We start from the raw sequence: 14,814 nt of genomic DNA, 5'->3' as shown, positions 1-14,814 counted from the left end.
TGCCAGGACTAGAGCCGAGGCTTCACGGGATGCAGCAGGCGTGCGGGGCAGAACCAGGGCGTCCCTTCCGGCCAGGAGCCCGTCTCCGTGCATGGCTCCCGCTTCCTCTCCCACTCTCCAGCTGCTACGTAAACAGCAACGCAACGGAGCAGGTGAAGACGCGCCGCCAGCGGAGCTCCGCCGGCCTTGCCGGAGCGCTGCCGAGCCCGGGGGCGCGCCGGGGCGGCCTGCAGCAAACCTAAGGAGAAGGAAGGTAATGAGCGGGTGCGAGGGGTCCGCAGGCCCCGCAACCCCCAGGCCTGCGCCTGCCCCGGGCACCAGGCCGGGCACCAGGCCCCGCTGCAGGCCTCAGGCCCCGAGGCCGCCCCGGCCGCTGTCACGGGGCTCCCGCCTCCCCAGGCCCCTCCTCCCTCTCCCTTACGTCACGCCCGACCCCACCGCCTCGCGATGGCGTCACGCACCGGCCCGTGACATCACCCTTCAAGGCCCGCCCTCTCGCACGTCGCCGCCGCCGCCCTCGCAGCCAATGAGCGACGCTTCCCGAGGGCACCTCGGGTTAAGCCCCGCCCCGCCCTGCTCCCATTGGGTGGCCTCCGGCATGGACGCAGCCTTGGCATCTGATTGGCTCCAGCAGAGAGGGGCTGTGACGCAACGCGATGGCGTGATGGAGAAGGAACCATAGAGCGCTGCTCGGCGGGCTAGAGCGCCGCGGGCAGGGCGCGATGGGACGGCGCGGGAGGACTGGGGCGGGAAGCGGGGCCGGGGAGGGACCAGGGCGCCGGGGTCCGGCCCGGGGACCTGTGGGGAGCCCCCGGGCGCTGGCCCCGGTGCGGGCCGTCCCGCAGACCCCGCACCCCCGGCAGCAGCAGGGAGGGGATGTGCCGGGGGCCGGGCAGGGCCGCAGCGCTCCCCGCCCGCTCCCCGCTGGCCTGCGCTGCTGGAGCTGAGGGCCCCGCCGCTGCCCGCCCCCGCTGGCTCCGTGGGACCATGGCCGCCCGCGGCGGTAACGTGCTCCGCGCTCTGGCCCGGTCGAGGTGAGCAGCGGGTGGGTTTGTCTGTGCCGCGGCGTTGCCGCTGTTCCTCGGGCTGGAGGAGGAGGGGGCTGGGGGGGCACACAGCAGGGAGCGGGCGGCTCCGGGGCGCGATAACCCTTCCCTCGGCGATTTACGGTGACCGGTGCTGTCCCGTGTTTGCCAGCGTAACGTCAAAGCTTTGAAGTACTTCTATAGATGACCTGGCTAAACGTGAGAAGGACAAAGTTTGGTTTATCGAAAACTAAGGGCTGGCAGCAGCTGTCAGCACGCACAGCAGCCTGCGAGGGCTTCGCTCTTTCATAAAAACAGACCAAGCTCGCCTCTGTGCAGCCCGTCTGCTCCAGCGGGCGTCGCTGGGGGAGGGAGGGGGCAGGAAACACAGAGAAAACTGTTCTAAACGCTTCGTGAGAGGAGAAGGGGCTTTGCTTTTTCTTCGTTTGCAACTGGCAAATTTTAGCCAATGCAGCTGATAGACGGGCTTCCTAAAGGCAGTCTGAAGTCTTGAGTTATTCTCCCCCAGGTTGTTAGCATGGGACAAATTCTCAGTATTTTATCAGTTGCTGAACGATCAGGGTCTCAGCCACAAGATCAATTTCACAAGATTAATTTGGCACCAAGAACATTAATTTGTGTGTAACGCTTAGGTAGCTTAGCCACAACACGCTATTACCTGCTTACCTCTCTCATTACCTCTCCAGTTTTGGAGGCTCCCACCTTCTTGCGCACTCCAGGCCTCCGTACACTCCAGCAGTTGCTTTTGTCCAACTGGTGGATTCTCATTTAAACCGGACTTGTGTGAGGGACTCTGCAAACCAGCCATCGCTGCGCTGCGCACGGTGGGGCACCGGTCTGCCTCACTCACCGGCCGAAGCTGTGCAAACGCTTCACACGTCCGCCTGCTTGTGCCAGGAGCTCCGAGATGAACCTCCGTCCCACCAGAGTACTGTAAACCAGGGCGCCAAGCCCGCGAAAACTCCAACGAAACAAGTCATAGAGCCTCCCGTGGGAAGAAAGTCTTTGCGCCAAAAAATGGTGGATGAACTGAAACATTATTGCAACGGGTTCCACTTGCTTTGGATCGACACTAAGGTGGCTGCCAGGATGGTGTGGAGGCTGTTACATGGCCAGGTCCTCACTAGGAGGGAGAGACGGAGGGTAAGTGCCAGACGTACAAACACCTTGCTAAAATGATGCATTAAGAGGCTTACTGTAATGAAAGGAGTTTAACCCGTCAGTCTCCACACTTCTTTGGAACACATTGGTTTTTGTGTCTGGTCGAATAATAATTTCTGCTGTGCTCTTCTCTGTGCAGTTGCTGAGAACTTGTGCAGATCTCTTCCGGCTGGTTCCCTTCCTGGTGTTTGTCATTGTCCCCTTCATGGAATTTCTGTTACCTGTATTCTTGAAACTCTTCCCTGAAATGCTGCCCTCGACGTTTGAGACAGAGTCAAAAAAGGTTTGTGTCCTTTCTGAAGATGTAGCCTGTGTACTCCAGCTTGTTAGAACATCTGTACAGCTGCACAAAGAGCTGTTGTTTCCTGCCTGCTGCTGTAGGTGAGCATCAGCCTCACACACATGTCTAGGGCAGACATTCCTAGCTTGTTCTTATACAAGACAGCAGAATTTGAAGATTGTGCTGTAAGCAGTGAGCAGTAAAAGAGTGCACAGCAATTTCATGTTCTACAGTAGCAAAAGCCTGTTTGCTTCCAATACTGAAGTCTTAGTTCATCTCTCTCCCAGAATCCCCTCCCTTCTGATTTTCAAGTGAAATTTATTATGTTTTATTTTCTAAATGAAGGAAGAAAAGCAGAAAAAGAAATTAAATGCAAAGCTGGAATTAGCAAAGTTCCTTCAGGAGACTGTTGCAGAGATGGCCAAAAGGAACAAAGCAGATACAGGACAAGGGAAGCAGTTTTCCTCCTACGTGCACCAGGTAAGCGGGGCTGCGCTGGGGGTGAGAGCAATAGCACTTACAGCAGCTTTAGTGCTGTTGTTTTGCACAGAGAATATGGGAGTTGTACAGATTGCAGAGGTCTGACAGCCCAGAGCTGTCCTGTCAGGTGGGTACCCCCCTGCAGCCAATACCCTGCTGGCACTAGCTCTTGACCCCGTCTATCAGAGCTATGTACAGACAAGCATTTCCCTTCTGGAACAACAGTGAAAGTTTTACCCTGTGAAATCCTTTAAGTGGCCACTCAAAAACACTGTTTCACTTTGGCCTTGTAACTGTATCATTCTGTTTCCATCAAGGGGAATACCAGGGTGAGAAACAGGAAGGGAAGAGGGTTCACCAAGTGTGATCCTGTTCAGGTTTGGCTTTTGGCCCTGATGCCTCTGCTTTGTTTAGATCCGTCACACCGGCCACCAGCCCAGCACCCAGGAGATCGTACGCTTCTCCAAGCTCTTTGAGGATGAGCTGACCCTGGAACACCTGGAACGGCCGCAGCTGGTAGCTCTTTGCAAATTGCTCGAGCTGCAGCCCATTGGCACCAACAACCTGCTCCGCTTTCAGCTTCTGCTGAGGCTCAGAACTATCAAGGCAGATGATGAAGTAAGTTTAAAATAGCACAGATGTAACTGCTTTTCACAGCCTCAAGCTCTGCCCTCTGAATCACAGGCTGCCTGCTTTACGTAAGGCGTGTGTCACCACCCACACTCCGTCCTCAGATGTGAATTTTAATATTGATGGGAGTGGGATTCTCCCCCTGAGAGATTCAAGAAAAAAAACAGAATAAGAGTTCATCTTCCTGCACCCTCGCTGCCTTTGGTGAACCCTAATGCCTGTGGCACTGCAGATACTGTCACTGTTTAGAACACCCGTGTATTTTTATTCTCGAATCATACTAACTTGTGAAAAAGGGAGCTTCCAATTCTGGAGTAAATATTCTATGGAAAAGCCAGATTTTAACCAACTGAATTCAGTATGAGTTTATATTAGTTTATAAAGTGGCTGGATTTATTTAGCCTGGAGGAGGCCAAGGGAGAATCTGCTTGCTGTTTTCAGCTGCCTCCTGGGGTTATTTAGAAAGTGGAACCAGACTTACGGGTGTGTAGTGAAAGGACAACAGGGAATGGTCCTAAGTTGCAGCAAGGGAAATTCCAACTTGATAAGAAAAAAAGTTGAAATCAGTAAGTGGGTAAACAGTGGAACAGGTTGTCTAGAGGCTGTGAAGTCCCTGTCCCTAGAGAGGCTCAAAGCATGAACGGAAAAGGCTGAGCAATGTAAAGAAACTTTCAGGTTAACCCTCTTTTGAATGGGAGGTTGGACTGGGGACCTCCAGAAGTTCCTTCCAGCCTAGGTTTTATGATTGTGTAGGAACTGTAATTTGAAATGGTGTTACAAATCCTATTATGACACAGAGGAAAGACCGGAAAACTTCTTGCTAGTAAGAGGTGACCCGTTCTGAAAGGCACATGCAACTAACCACAGGTTCAGCTTTAAAGCCTGCAATCCTGGCAGTTCTCAGGGCCACCTGCCTTTGAGGGAATTCCTCAAGCCTGTAGGATCACACGGAAAAGTGAAATTCTCAGTACTTGGGGGAAAAACAGAATAATGAGGATCAAAGTTTTCCATCCTCTGTAGCTGAAGAATGTCAGCTTTCAAGGACAGAATGAATTGCCTACAAAGTCAGTTCTCTCTCCTCTCCTCTCTGCATTGGTGTGGCTTTATGCACATTTACCTAAACAGACATTTCTTTGGGCTCAAGCCCATTGAGTACATCAGGGTTTTGGCTTGCTCTGTCCCTAGATAGGAACACGCCTTTTCATTTCAGATGATTGCCAAGGAAGGAGTCAATGGCCTGAGTGTGTCTGAACTGCAGAGCGCCTGCAGAGCCAGAGGGATGCGATCGCTGGGTCTCTCGGAGGAGCAGCTGAAGGAACAACTCAGACAGGTGGGTATGCTCTGGTCTGGTCTCATTTGACAAGGTTTCTCCTAGGACAGAGTAGTGGCAGGGTTCAGACAGGCACCATTTCACTGAGAATTCATGCGAGTGTTTCTAGATGGATCCTCACCTGTGTGGCTGAGCTTTAAGGCATGAAGTACCCAGGTTATGTCTTAGAGAAAACCAAGTAGCATCAGGGCCAGCTAGAAGCAAGATTAAGTGGGGGGGTGGAATATGTTTTCAGCTTCTAAAGTAGCCAATACTTGTAGTAGAGCCAACACTAGTCTTTTATAAGCATTCAGACAGATTACAGATACTGCTGTAGGTGCTGTATTGCAGATAAGCTGTGGATAATTCAAAGTACTGAGCTTGCACTGTTGGCTGGTTGTCAGCAGTGATGTGTTGGTACCTCGCTAGTAGCTGGAAACTTCCTCTCTAGTGTGTATTCCATATGGTATTCTTAACTCTTCAAAACTTTCTTCTCATTGTGGTAACTTAGAACTGTCTTAGCCAAACTCAGGATAGCTTTAAGATCTTTAAGGACAAAGGGTGCTATATCAGTAAGTACTGATGCAGAGCCGATATAGAATCACTTTTCCTTCTGTTTTCTTCTAACAGTGGCTGGATCTGCATTTAAAAGAGAATGTTCCACCTTCTCTGCTCCTGCTTTCCCGTGCCTTGTACTTAATAGATGTAAAGCCACAATCTGTTCCAGTTCCACAAAATAAGGTGAGTTGTTTGCATTAAACTTTCAGGTTAATAGTTTAACCATTACACATTATAAAAATGAAGCACTGTGACATGAATCTTGTTCTTTGATCCTCCAAGTGGACTGAAGTTACACCTGTACTGAACTGTATGTTCTTCCATAGATAGGTGAAACTGCTGAAGTCATGCCATCCGTTCCTGAAGGTCAAGAGGCCCTAGTGGATCCTGCCCCCATTGTACAGGGAAGAAAGGTTAGAAAATAGCAGTCTACACGTAGGAAAACGAGTGTGTAGTGCTGTAATCTTTGGGAAGAGCGAGTGAGCAAACCTTTCCAAAGCTAGACAAAGGCCAGCGTTTGACACCGTTGCACAGAGCACAGAAGCAGTGTGTATTCTTGCACTGCGTATGTGTTTTTGCCTGAGAGCCTTGCAGTTGTGTACTCTGACTTAAGAGACAATGAAGGGTACAGAGATCTGCTGTGGCACGTCTTGTCCTGTTGCTGGAAACAGCTGGTTGTTCAACACCACGTTACCGGCTTCCAGCAGAGGAGCACTCACCATCTTCTAAGTTGTTCTATTCACATAAATACAGACTTGAACCCGGGTACATTTAGCTCAGAGAAGCCAGTTAAAGGTGACCAGTTCTCAGCTCTCCTAGTGAAGTTGAGCTGAGTTGTCCAGGATGAAGAGCCAAAATATCTAGAGCAAGAAAGCCAGAGCACATGGTTCCCAGCATAAGGCTGAAGTGAATTCCTTAGATTAGTCCATGCTGCTAAATGTAGCAACAGAAATTAAAGGAGAATATTGTGTCAACTGCTAGAAATATTTCCAAATGGCTCTGTTAAATTGCGTAGGGGAAATGATGGAGAAGCTGACATACAGCTTTCACAGACAGCAGCCTTACTCGGAAAGGAGAAGGGACTGGGCAGGGCCTAGCTAGAGCTTTGTTTTCTGAAAGGTTCTGTGACTTAAAGCTGCTTTTTCCTTAAAGAATGAAGAGTTTGTATCTCAGCCAACAGAGAAATTGCCAGTCTCAGAAGTGTCAGTTAAGGCTCCCCCACAACAGGTAAGCTTTTCAAAATTCTTGGACTTCCCAAAGGAGAGATTGTTCTTCACACAACTTACAGACAAACTGTGGAAATTTGTGCTACAAGATGTTGTGAATGTTACCTTCAAGGAGTGACTGGAGAAATTGTGGATGAAAACTGCACTGAGGGCTGTTAAATACAAAAATACCACATGTGACTGGGAAAGAGTGCAGTCAAACTGGGGAAGGTGGCAGAGCATGGTATGGCAGTACCAGGACATCCTTTCCTTGTACTCTTCCTTAGTAACCTGCTTGGGACCCCTAGGACAGACCAGCCTTCCGTCAGAGCCACCAGTGTTAAGTGCCATTTTGAATCTGTAAAAATATTTCTATGGTCACTTGCCTTTCTTTTGTCCATTTTCTTTCTGTGAATATTTTGATTTAAATTTAACTGCTTGTGTATACATCTGGGATGCCCACTTAAGGCAAGTCTGGGAGTCCAGACTGACTTTATTGACAGGAGAATGCTCCTTTACCCTGAAGAACTTTGATCTTAGCCAACTGTTATTCTCCAGAGCAGCTTCCCATAGTAAACGGGAAGATACCTTCTTCAGAAAAGGTTTTGAATTTTAAGAAGCATTTGTACTGCCTAAAATCTGTGATTCTCTCTTACACCTAGACTAAAATGGAAGCATCTCAGAGCAGCAAAGCCGGCGCCAATGGGGTCTAGCCTGAAGCCAGCGAGGACTGTCTACGGCTGGGAGAGAAGAGCTTTCCTCTCTGCACCTCCTAAAAAGGGAAGAGTGATTTTCCAGGAGGCTGCTTCATACAAAAAGGTGTCAGAAGCCCTCAGGGGCCTCTCCGTCTATTCCGAGCCCATGAGCAGCTCGGCCCTGCTAAGGCTGTCTGGGTGGCACCGGCTTCTCGTTTGTACTGGATCCCCTACCCCACCTTTTTAACTTATGTTGTAAATACGTTAATAATGATGCTACTGTCTGTGCTGTTACTGAACAGGGGTTTGTGCTCGTAAACCTCAGCAAAGGCAGCTCTTCATGGTCGTAAAGGCCTGGGCGCAGAACGAGCTGGGCTGGAAGGCCAGTAAAGCCTGTTCTACAGTTCAAAATCCTCCACAGGAACATCCCCACACGCCCAGGGCTTGCAGCCTGTCCTGCTGCCGCAGCTTTACAAGCTCAAGCTCTTGATCCTGATTAGCACGGTTTAACCAGTAACTGGTGCACAGAGTGACCTGGGCAGCCATTGTATTTCACTGTCACGTTTGTACCAGGAAGAATAACCACAGCAAGGGGGGGACCAGTGCTGTGGTTGAACTTAACTGTTCAGAAAGAAGTAAGAACTTGCTGGCCAAGAGCAGAGCAGTGAAGAGGACAGCGTCCACTGCACGAGCATTTGCATTCATCAGTAAGAGCTGCAGCAGGTGCCGGGCACTGTTACAGAAGGCAGAGACTTGCATTTTTAGGATCCCACTGGGTCGTGTGAGGTGGCAGCCTGGGGACCCACACACATCTCCCAAGTCCGATGTAGGACTTGGTTAAACCTTGTCAGGCTCAGAACTATGCATCAGCAAGTGCTCTCAGACTTACTGTACTTCACGAAAGGATTCTTCACACACTCCAGTGTTGGCTGCTTTTGGTAGACTCTACAGGAGGATACTGAAAAGCTGTTTTTAGCATTTGTTAATTTTTTTACTTTGTCCTCTGTAAATGTTCAGAAATCACTCACATCATGGATTTAAAATATGTATATTTATACTTACTGTACGATTAAAGTTAGACTTGGTGCTAAGTAGAATGAAATGTCTTTTCTAGAGGTCAGACAGCCTTTAGAACAATCGACTCGACACAAGCCAGGCATCTCCAGGCCAGGTGCTGCCAGCACTTTGCACATGGGACTGCAGGCCAGGAGCAGCTGGCCCAGGGCAGCGACCGTTGTGCTGTGTTAGTTCTGTACCCGCACCCCTGCCCTGCTAGTGCAGCCAGCAGGCCATGCTGAGTATTTGTGTTTAATTGGTGGTTAGTAAACGAGAACAACTGTTATTTCAATAAAATAACCCCTTTGCTCAAGTGTCACCCCTGCCTCTGTATAACATGGGTGAGATGCTGGTAGCTGTCACTTTGCTGACTGAGACAGAACAGCCTTTGGCTACTTGTCTGTTTCACAGAAGCCTTGTCTCCTTGGTAGCACTGGCAGGTGAGCTGTGACCTAGCGTCTGCAGAGCCTGCTTCACCTGGAAAAGCATTTCACCCCCTACATTGCTGAGTACAAGCGTTGTTCAGTGCAAAATTTTGCTGGTGTTGAGCGCCGAGATGAGCGCGCAGAAGAGAAAGAAGGCAAGTCCTTGCTGTGTTCTGGCTCAAGCGTGGAAACAGTGCGATGGGATTCCTGAACTCGAGGTGAGGGGGAAGAATGATGCCAGGGAAAAGCCTCCCTGTGTTAGAGCACACAGCCTGGCCTTGGGAGCCAGCCTCCTTCACTAAACTGGAGCCAGCCTCCTTCACTAATCCACACGAAAGCAAGAACGTCACAGAGAGGAGGAAGGTTTGTCTTTTTGGTACGGTAAACAAGCTCAGTGTGGCTGTGGATGGGATTTCTTGGAGTGCAAAAGAAAAGCAGCAGTGAAATAAGCTTGAACAGCCCCAGGCCAACAGAGCACTCAGCAGCTCGGTCCCCTTCGAGTGGCCGAGGCTGCCGGGCGCGGCCGCTGCCGCTCGCCGCCGGCAGATCGCAGCACCGACCCAGCGCTTGTCCCGACACAGCCCCGACACGGGCTGCCCCGAGCGTGTCGGGGCTCCGCCGGGCACGGACACCTGCCAAAGCCGTTAAAAACAGAGGCAAAAGCCTTTAAAAATAGACGCAAAACCTCGCACGCCCTGGGCATGGGTCCTGCTGCCCACGGAGCCCAGGTTTAAGCCCAGGTCCTGCCTCCAGACCCAAGTCACGCTCAGCAACCAGCATTCGGACCACTCGGGTGCTCTAAGGACCACTCACACCCCTAACTGCAGCGAGGTCTCACTCACTGTTCCCCAGTATCTGGGGCCGCCCGCACCAGCCCCGCACGCTGCTCTGCTCCAGCTCCCCCCCAGCCCACGGCCCCTTCGCTCCCCAGCTCCCCCAGCAACACAAAACACCCCCTGGACGAGGAGCAGGGGTCCCCAAGGCTCCCACACACCCATGGGCATCCCCACCCAGTCGCTGCTCCTGCAGCCAGCCCGGGAGCCGGTGCCATGCCCTGCCCCAGGCCCCCCGAGCCAGCCCCTGTGCCAGCACCAGGGCACACACACGCTGCCTCCGCTCCCAAGAGCTCACCAAGCTCCTCACAGCACGTGGAAGCAAACCTGCTTGATGCAGTGGGCGAGCCTGGCTGGTACCTTCTGCCCAGCAGTGACAGGCTCATCTTTCCCCTGCCCTAACCCTGCATCCCACACAGACCAGGATGCCAGCAGCACCGACAGCTGAGCAGGATCAGGCCATCAGCTTCTCAGGGTAAACAATCCAACAGGGACAGGCTTGGAAAAGCTGATTTTGAACCATTACAAACACTCTTGTTGCAAACCTGCGGAGGTCTGAGCCCACCCAGTCACAGACTGCAGGCAGGAATATTTACTGCTTCACGGCAGCAGCGTGAAGGCTGAGCACAGACACATGCCCAGGCAGTGCCAGCCCGACCACCCCGGTAAGGGCTGTTGGGGAGAGCCAGGAGCCCAGGGAAGGAGGGGGTTTTTCTGTCCTTGCTGCTGGAGCCGGGGAATCAACACTGTCCTGTTTTCCAACCTACCGAGGGGTCACCCGGGGTGTCTGCACACCCAACTGCCAACAACAAGGGGTGTGAGCACCGGCACGTGCCCGCAGCCCTCCGCAGAGACGAGGGCCACGCACGGAGCTCTGAACAGCCCAGAACGGGAGTTACCAGCAGCATTTCCAGAGCAGCCCGTGCTGCTGCATGGGCAGCCGCGGGGAGCAGACCCCTCTCAGCCCATTTCACAGCCTCGGTTACGCAAAAATTAAACCGTTCCCCAGAGAACAACAATAACAACAACGAGAGCACCCGGAGCCGGGGAGCACTTACCGGTGGTGGCCGGGCTGCTCCGGGGGCTGGAGGGCAGCTATAGGGCAGGAGCCCTTCTCCTGCTCGGGCTTTAAAGGGTCCCAGCACCGGCTCCCCGGGGGCGGGGGCTCCGCGGGGGCGGCCCGCAGTGGGCAGAGCCGGGGGTGGGCAGGGGAGCGGGGCTGTGCTTTGGGAACCCCTCCCGCTGTGCAGGCAGCAGGGGAGCGGTGCGGGGGGCACAGCATGGCACCCTGGGGTGCGCCCAGCCCGGGAGCCGGAGGAGACCCCCCCCCATGCCAGGGGTGCTGCTCAGAGCGCGGTGGTCCCGGGGGCAGCGCGGGGCTGTGACAATGTGCAAATCACCCACAGCTCACGGGCCGGGTCACCCAGCAAAGGGGGCTCCTGCCCCCAGAGGAGAGGCAGAGGGAGAACTGGCATCACTCTGGATCCCCCCTCCCAGGGCTGCTTCGGCTCTGCCAGGCTCACGGGAAGGGGGTGCCAGCCCCGAGCCAGCCCAGCCGGCCCCTGGGGTGCCCACGTCACCCCCGAGCCGCTCTGCGACCCCATCTCGGGTCGATCCCCTCCCACCGCTGGGCTCGGCGCTGCACGGCGCGATGGCAGGGGGACAAGCATCGCCTTATTCTGGCAGCCTGGGAAGATTTCAGGGTGTTCAGAGAATTTGGAATTGAGTTTCAAATTGTCAGGGGCTTTTCTGGTGTCAGTGCAAGCGGTAGGCAGAAAATTACTGAGATAATACCCTTAATTTCCTGCAAATGGGTGATGTTCCCTTGAAAGTCTGCCACTGCCACAGTCCTTCAATACTCCTTGGGAGAACATCTGATTCCACATAATACAGGGTCATGAGGGAAGCTGCCTCCTCCTGCTCGATGTTCCAGTTCTGAACTGGGTTGAACTCTGCCTGGCAGCGTTCAGCAACCGCCTGGGGAAGCCTGAGGTGGGATGATCAATAACAGCTCCCCGGGCGGCTGCTTTGCCCGCTGGGCTCAGCCAGCCCGGAGAGGAGCCGCGGCTTCGTCCAGAAGGTCCGGCAGCCCTTGAGCACCCCGCGCTGCTCGGTAGGTGCCTTCTGGCCGGGGACGGGTCTGTCTGCCGGGGCCTGGCGTCCCCCCAGCCCTGCAGCCGCCTGAAACTCACCCACCGCTGCCATCCTTAAACAGGGGCTTAAACATAACGTATCTCCCCCGGGTAACCCAAGATCCAGGCGAGCTGCTCAGCTCCGCGGCCTCGGCACCTTCACCGGCATGTCCGGAGCTGCGAGTTACCCGGCCGAGATGCGGGAGCATGAGGAGGCCTGTTCTCTGCTGGGTTTATGATCATTAACAGTAATTAACATGGGAAGCAGTGGCTGGCACCCAGGGCCGTGGTGGGAACCCAGCCCCAGGGCTCGGCTCAGCCCCCACAGAGCTCGCAGCAAGCTGTCCCCGGTGCCCCCCGCTCCCTCTGAGCGCCGGCCCCGTGCCAGCTCCCGGCAGCTCCCTCGGGGTGCCGCTGCCCCGCAGCCCCTGCTCGAGGCAGAGGGAGAGGAGGAGGCTGGCGGGGTGTCCCGGGCGGGACGAAGGCAGGGCCAGCCTGTGCCTGCCGCGGAGGGAGCAGCACATTCTTCTGCTGAGAGGTTTTGCAGATGGAGAGCGAAGAGGGGCTGGCGGGGAGCCCGCGGCATCACCTGGGCACTGCGGCCGCCCGGCTGTGGGCGAGCTGAGGGCGGGCTAAGGGTGGGCTAAGGGTGAGCTCAGGGTGGGCTAAGGGTGGGCTAAGGGTGGGCTAAGGGCGAGCTAAGGGTGGGCTAAGGGCAAGCTAAGGGTGGGCTAAGGTGCTCCCCATGGCCCCGTCCTCCTGGCTGCGCTCTGCCGTGGCCACGCCACGCCGGCGTGCGTGTGAGGGGTCGCTCTGTGTCTGTTTCCCTTTCCTCCTGTGTTTTTAATTTAGAAAGATCTGGGAGCCGGGGCTCGCTCTGCCCCAGTCCTCCTCCCGCAGTGACGCCCCGCAGCGTTGCCAGCTTCGGTGTCGAGCCTGAAAGCGAGCACAGACAATGAGCGAAGCCCCGCTGCTCCCGGGGGAGCTGGGCACCGGGGCCAGGCGGGGGTGGATGAACCCAGAGCAGCCTTGGGCCACCCACACATCTCTGACAAACCCATTTTCAGGCCAGGACCCCGGGCCCCCTCCCGGGACTCCCCTACACCCCAGGCACTACAAGGGGAGAGGCAGCAGCTCTGCGGCACGACCCCCCGCACGAGCGGAGGAACCGGGCCCAGCAGAGCGCCATAAATTACCGGATTCTGTTCTGCAACGTCGGGCAAATTAAACGTCACAGAGACCCGAGGCCGTGTGTGCTTTGGCCTGGGGAGAGCTTTTCCAGCCACGCTGGTGCCAGACACCTTCCAGCCCTCCCCTCGCCTCCTCGGCCGGTTTATCCTTCCCCCGGGCATCCCCGCGCGATCGCTGCTCCCGGCTCTGTGGCACCCGTGCCCGCGGACGCCGTGCTGGTGCGGGGGGTTTCTGCTGGACGCTGGTGGGCAGCGTCTCCCGTGGCACAGCCAGCCCCGGCCCTTGTGTCAGGCTCTTCCCCAGAAAGCTGTTGGGGAAAGATGCACCGCTCAGCACTTCTGCAGCAGATTAATATTCAGAGGGAAAAGCACTGATTTAGTGAGGCCCAGGCACAACAAAGGCCGAGATTTACGGCCTCCTGCGTTCGGGCGCTGCATTCCGAGCAGGCTGCTGTCTGTTATGGATTTGTAACAAAGGAGACGGAGGTTTGCACCAGCTTAAAGCGACGTAGAACAGGGGCTGGAGAGCCAAACCTCGCGCGGAGCGTTACGGGGAGCCCTGGGGGATGCTCGTCCCCTGCCCGTGCTGCAGGAGCTGAGCCGCGGCGCTGCCAAGGGCCCCCCATGGTTTTGGGGGGACCCACGTGCCCCCTTACCCGTCTCCTCCACCGCAGCTGCGCACATCTGGCTCCATCCTTGCTCAGCTGACGCCAGCCCATCGCCGGGCTGCGGGTGGCCGGGGTGGGCTGGAGCCAGACCCCCGGGTCCTGCTGACGCCACGGCTGGGTGGGACGCGTGGGGTGGGGAGGGGTTCGCTCCCCACACCCCCGCTGGGCCGTGCTCCGGGAGCCGGGCCGTGGGACCCCACGTCAAGGTGGAGCTGCAGAGGAGGTTTCCTGCCACGGCTGGCAGCCGGACAAAGCCCAGCTCAGCGCCGAGCGGAGCAGCCAGGTCCTGGGCCGGGGCCAAGAGATTGTCTCGGTCCTGCACAGCCGGAGGGCTTTAAAAGGAGAGAAAGAGGAAGGCGAGGAGTGGAAGAGACAAAGGATGCTGTGAGAGCCAAAACGCTGTCGTGGGCTGAGCGCTCGGCGGCCACCAACACCTGACACTGCCGGCCACCCTCCCGGGGGCTCCCGCAGGCAGCGGCTCCGGATCCCCCCTTGTTTTGGGGTCATTTCCCGAGGGCCCCGTCCCACCTACCGCTGAAGTTCAGTTGCAGCGGGGAGGGCTCAGTGCCGGGCAGTGCTGGAGGGGCCGCTGGGACCCCCCGGGTAGGACCCAGCAGCGCTGGGCGATGGGGACGGCTTTGGTCCCGCTGGTCCCCGCGCAGGGGTTGTGGGGTGAGCTCCTGCAGCCTTGTCCCGGGCTTGCTTCTGCCCTCGGGGTGGACAGCTCGGGGTCCTGCTCTGTGCGGGGTCGGTGCCGGGGCCACCCGTGTGCTGGCTCTGCGAGCGAGGGGTGCGGGCACCGGCGCTGGGGTATCCCCATGCCCTGGAGCTGCCTACACCCAGGGGATGCCGGACCGGGAAGGGCAGAGCGGGGCCAGAGCTCCCTGCTCCGGGCAGCACCAGCCCTGCGGACCCCCAGGGGCTCGGCTCGACGAAGGCATCCTTGGGGGTCTGCGGGAGGGACCCTGCGAGCCCCCAGGCTGCAGCGGGGGCACCCAGCCCCGCAGCGTGTGTTAGCGGTGCTGCTGGAGTCGCTCTGCTTATTATCATATTTAATTGCCCTCCCGGTAACCCCAGGAAATGAGCAGGAGCTGGTGATGGCAGCCGGCTCTGGTGATGTAAACACGAGCTCTAGCGCTCCCCGCC

The 14,814-nt window shown here is 56.0% G+C and overlaps 1 protein-coding gene across 1 annotated transcript; it reads left to right on the top strand.

Annotated features, from left to right (window-relative positions):
• The first annotated feature begins 725 nt into the window (after positions 1-725).
• LETM2 (leucine zipper and EF-hand containing transmembrane protein 2) lies at positions 726-8,739 on the top strand. The gene is made up of 10 exons (XM_068421603.1): positions 726-1,034; positions 1,733-2,189; positions 2,347-2,490; positions 2,833-2,967; positions 3,382-3,585; positions 4,808-4,927; positions 5,537-5,647; positions 5,791-5,877; positions 6,617-6,691; positions 7,332-8,739. Exons 1-10 carry the CDS (start codon positions 877-879, stop codon positions 7,380-7,382), a joined length of 1,542 nt encoding a protein of 513 aa, XP_068277704.1. The 5' UTR covers positions 726-876; the 3' UTR covers positions 7,383-8,739.
• Positions 8,740-14,814: the final 6,075 nt, after the last annotated feature.

The sequence above is a fragment of the Nyctibius grandis genome, chromosome 33 (assembly GCF_013368605.1).
Source record: "Nyctibius grandis isolate bNycGra1 chromosome 33, bNycGra1.pri, whole genome shotgun sequence".
NCBI lineage: Eukaryota > Metazoa > Chordata > Aves > Nyctibiiformes > Nyctibiidae > Nyctibius > Nyctibius grandis.
The sequence above is the reverse complement of the archived record's forward strand: the minus strand, read 5'-3'. Positions and strand labels throughout refer to the sequence as shown.

Excerpts from the sequence above, each read along its gene's own strand:
- LETM2 (XM_068421603.1), top strand. The coding sequence starts at position 877 with ATGTGCCGGGGGCCGGGCAGGGCCGCAGCGCTCCCCGCCCGCTCCCCG. Across the intron at positions 1,035-1,732 it reads CGCGCTCTGGCCCGGTCGAG|TTTTGGAGGCTCCCACCTTC; the intron begins GTGAGCAGCGGG and ends TTACCTCTCCAG. Across the intron at positions 6,692-7,331 it reads TTAAGGCTCCCCCACAACAG|ACTAAAATGGAAGCATCTCA; the intron begins GTAAGCTTTTCA and ends TCTTACACCTAG.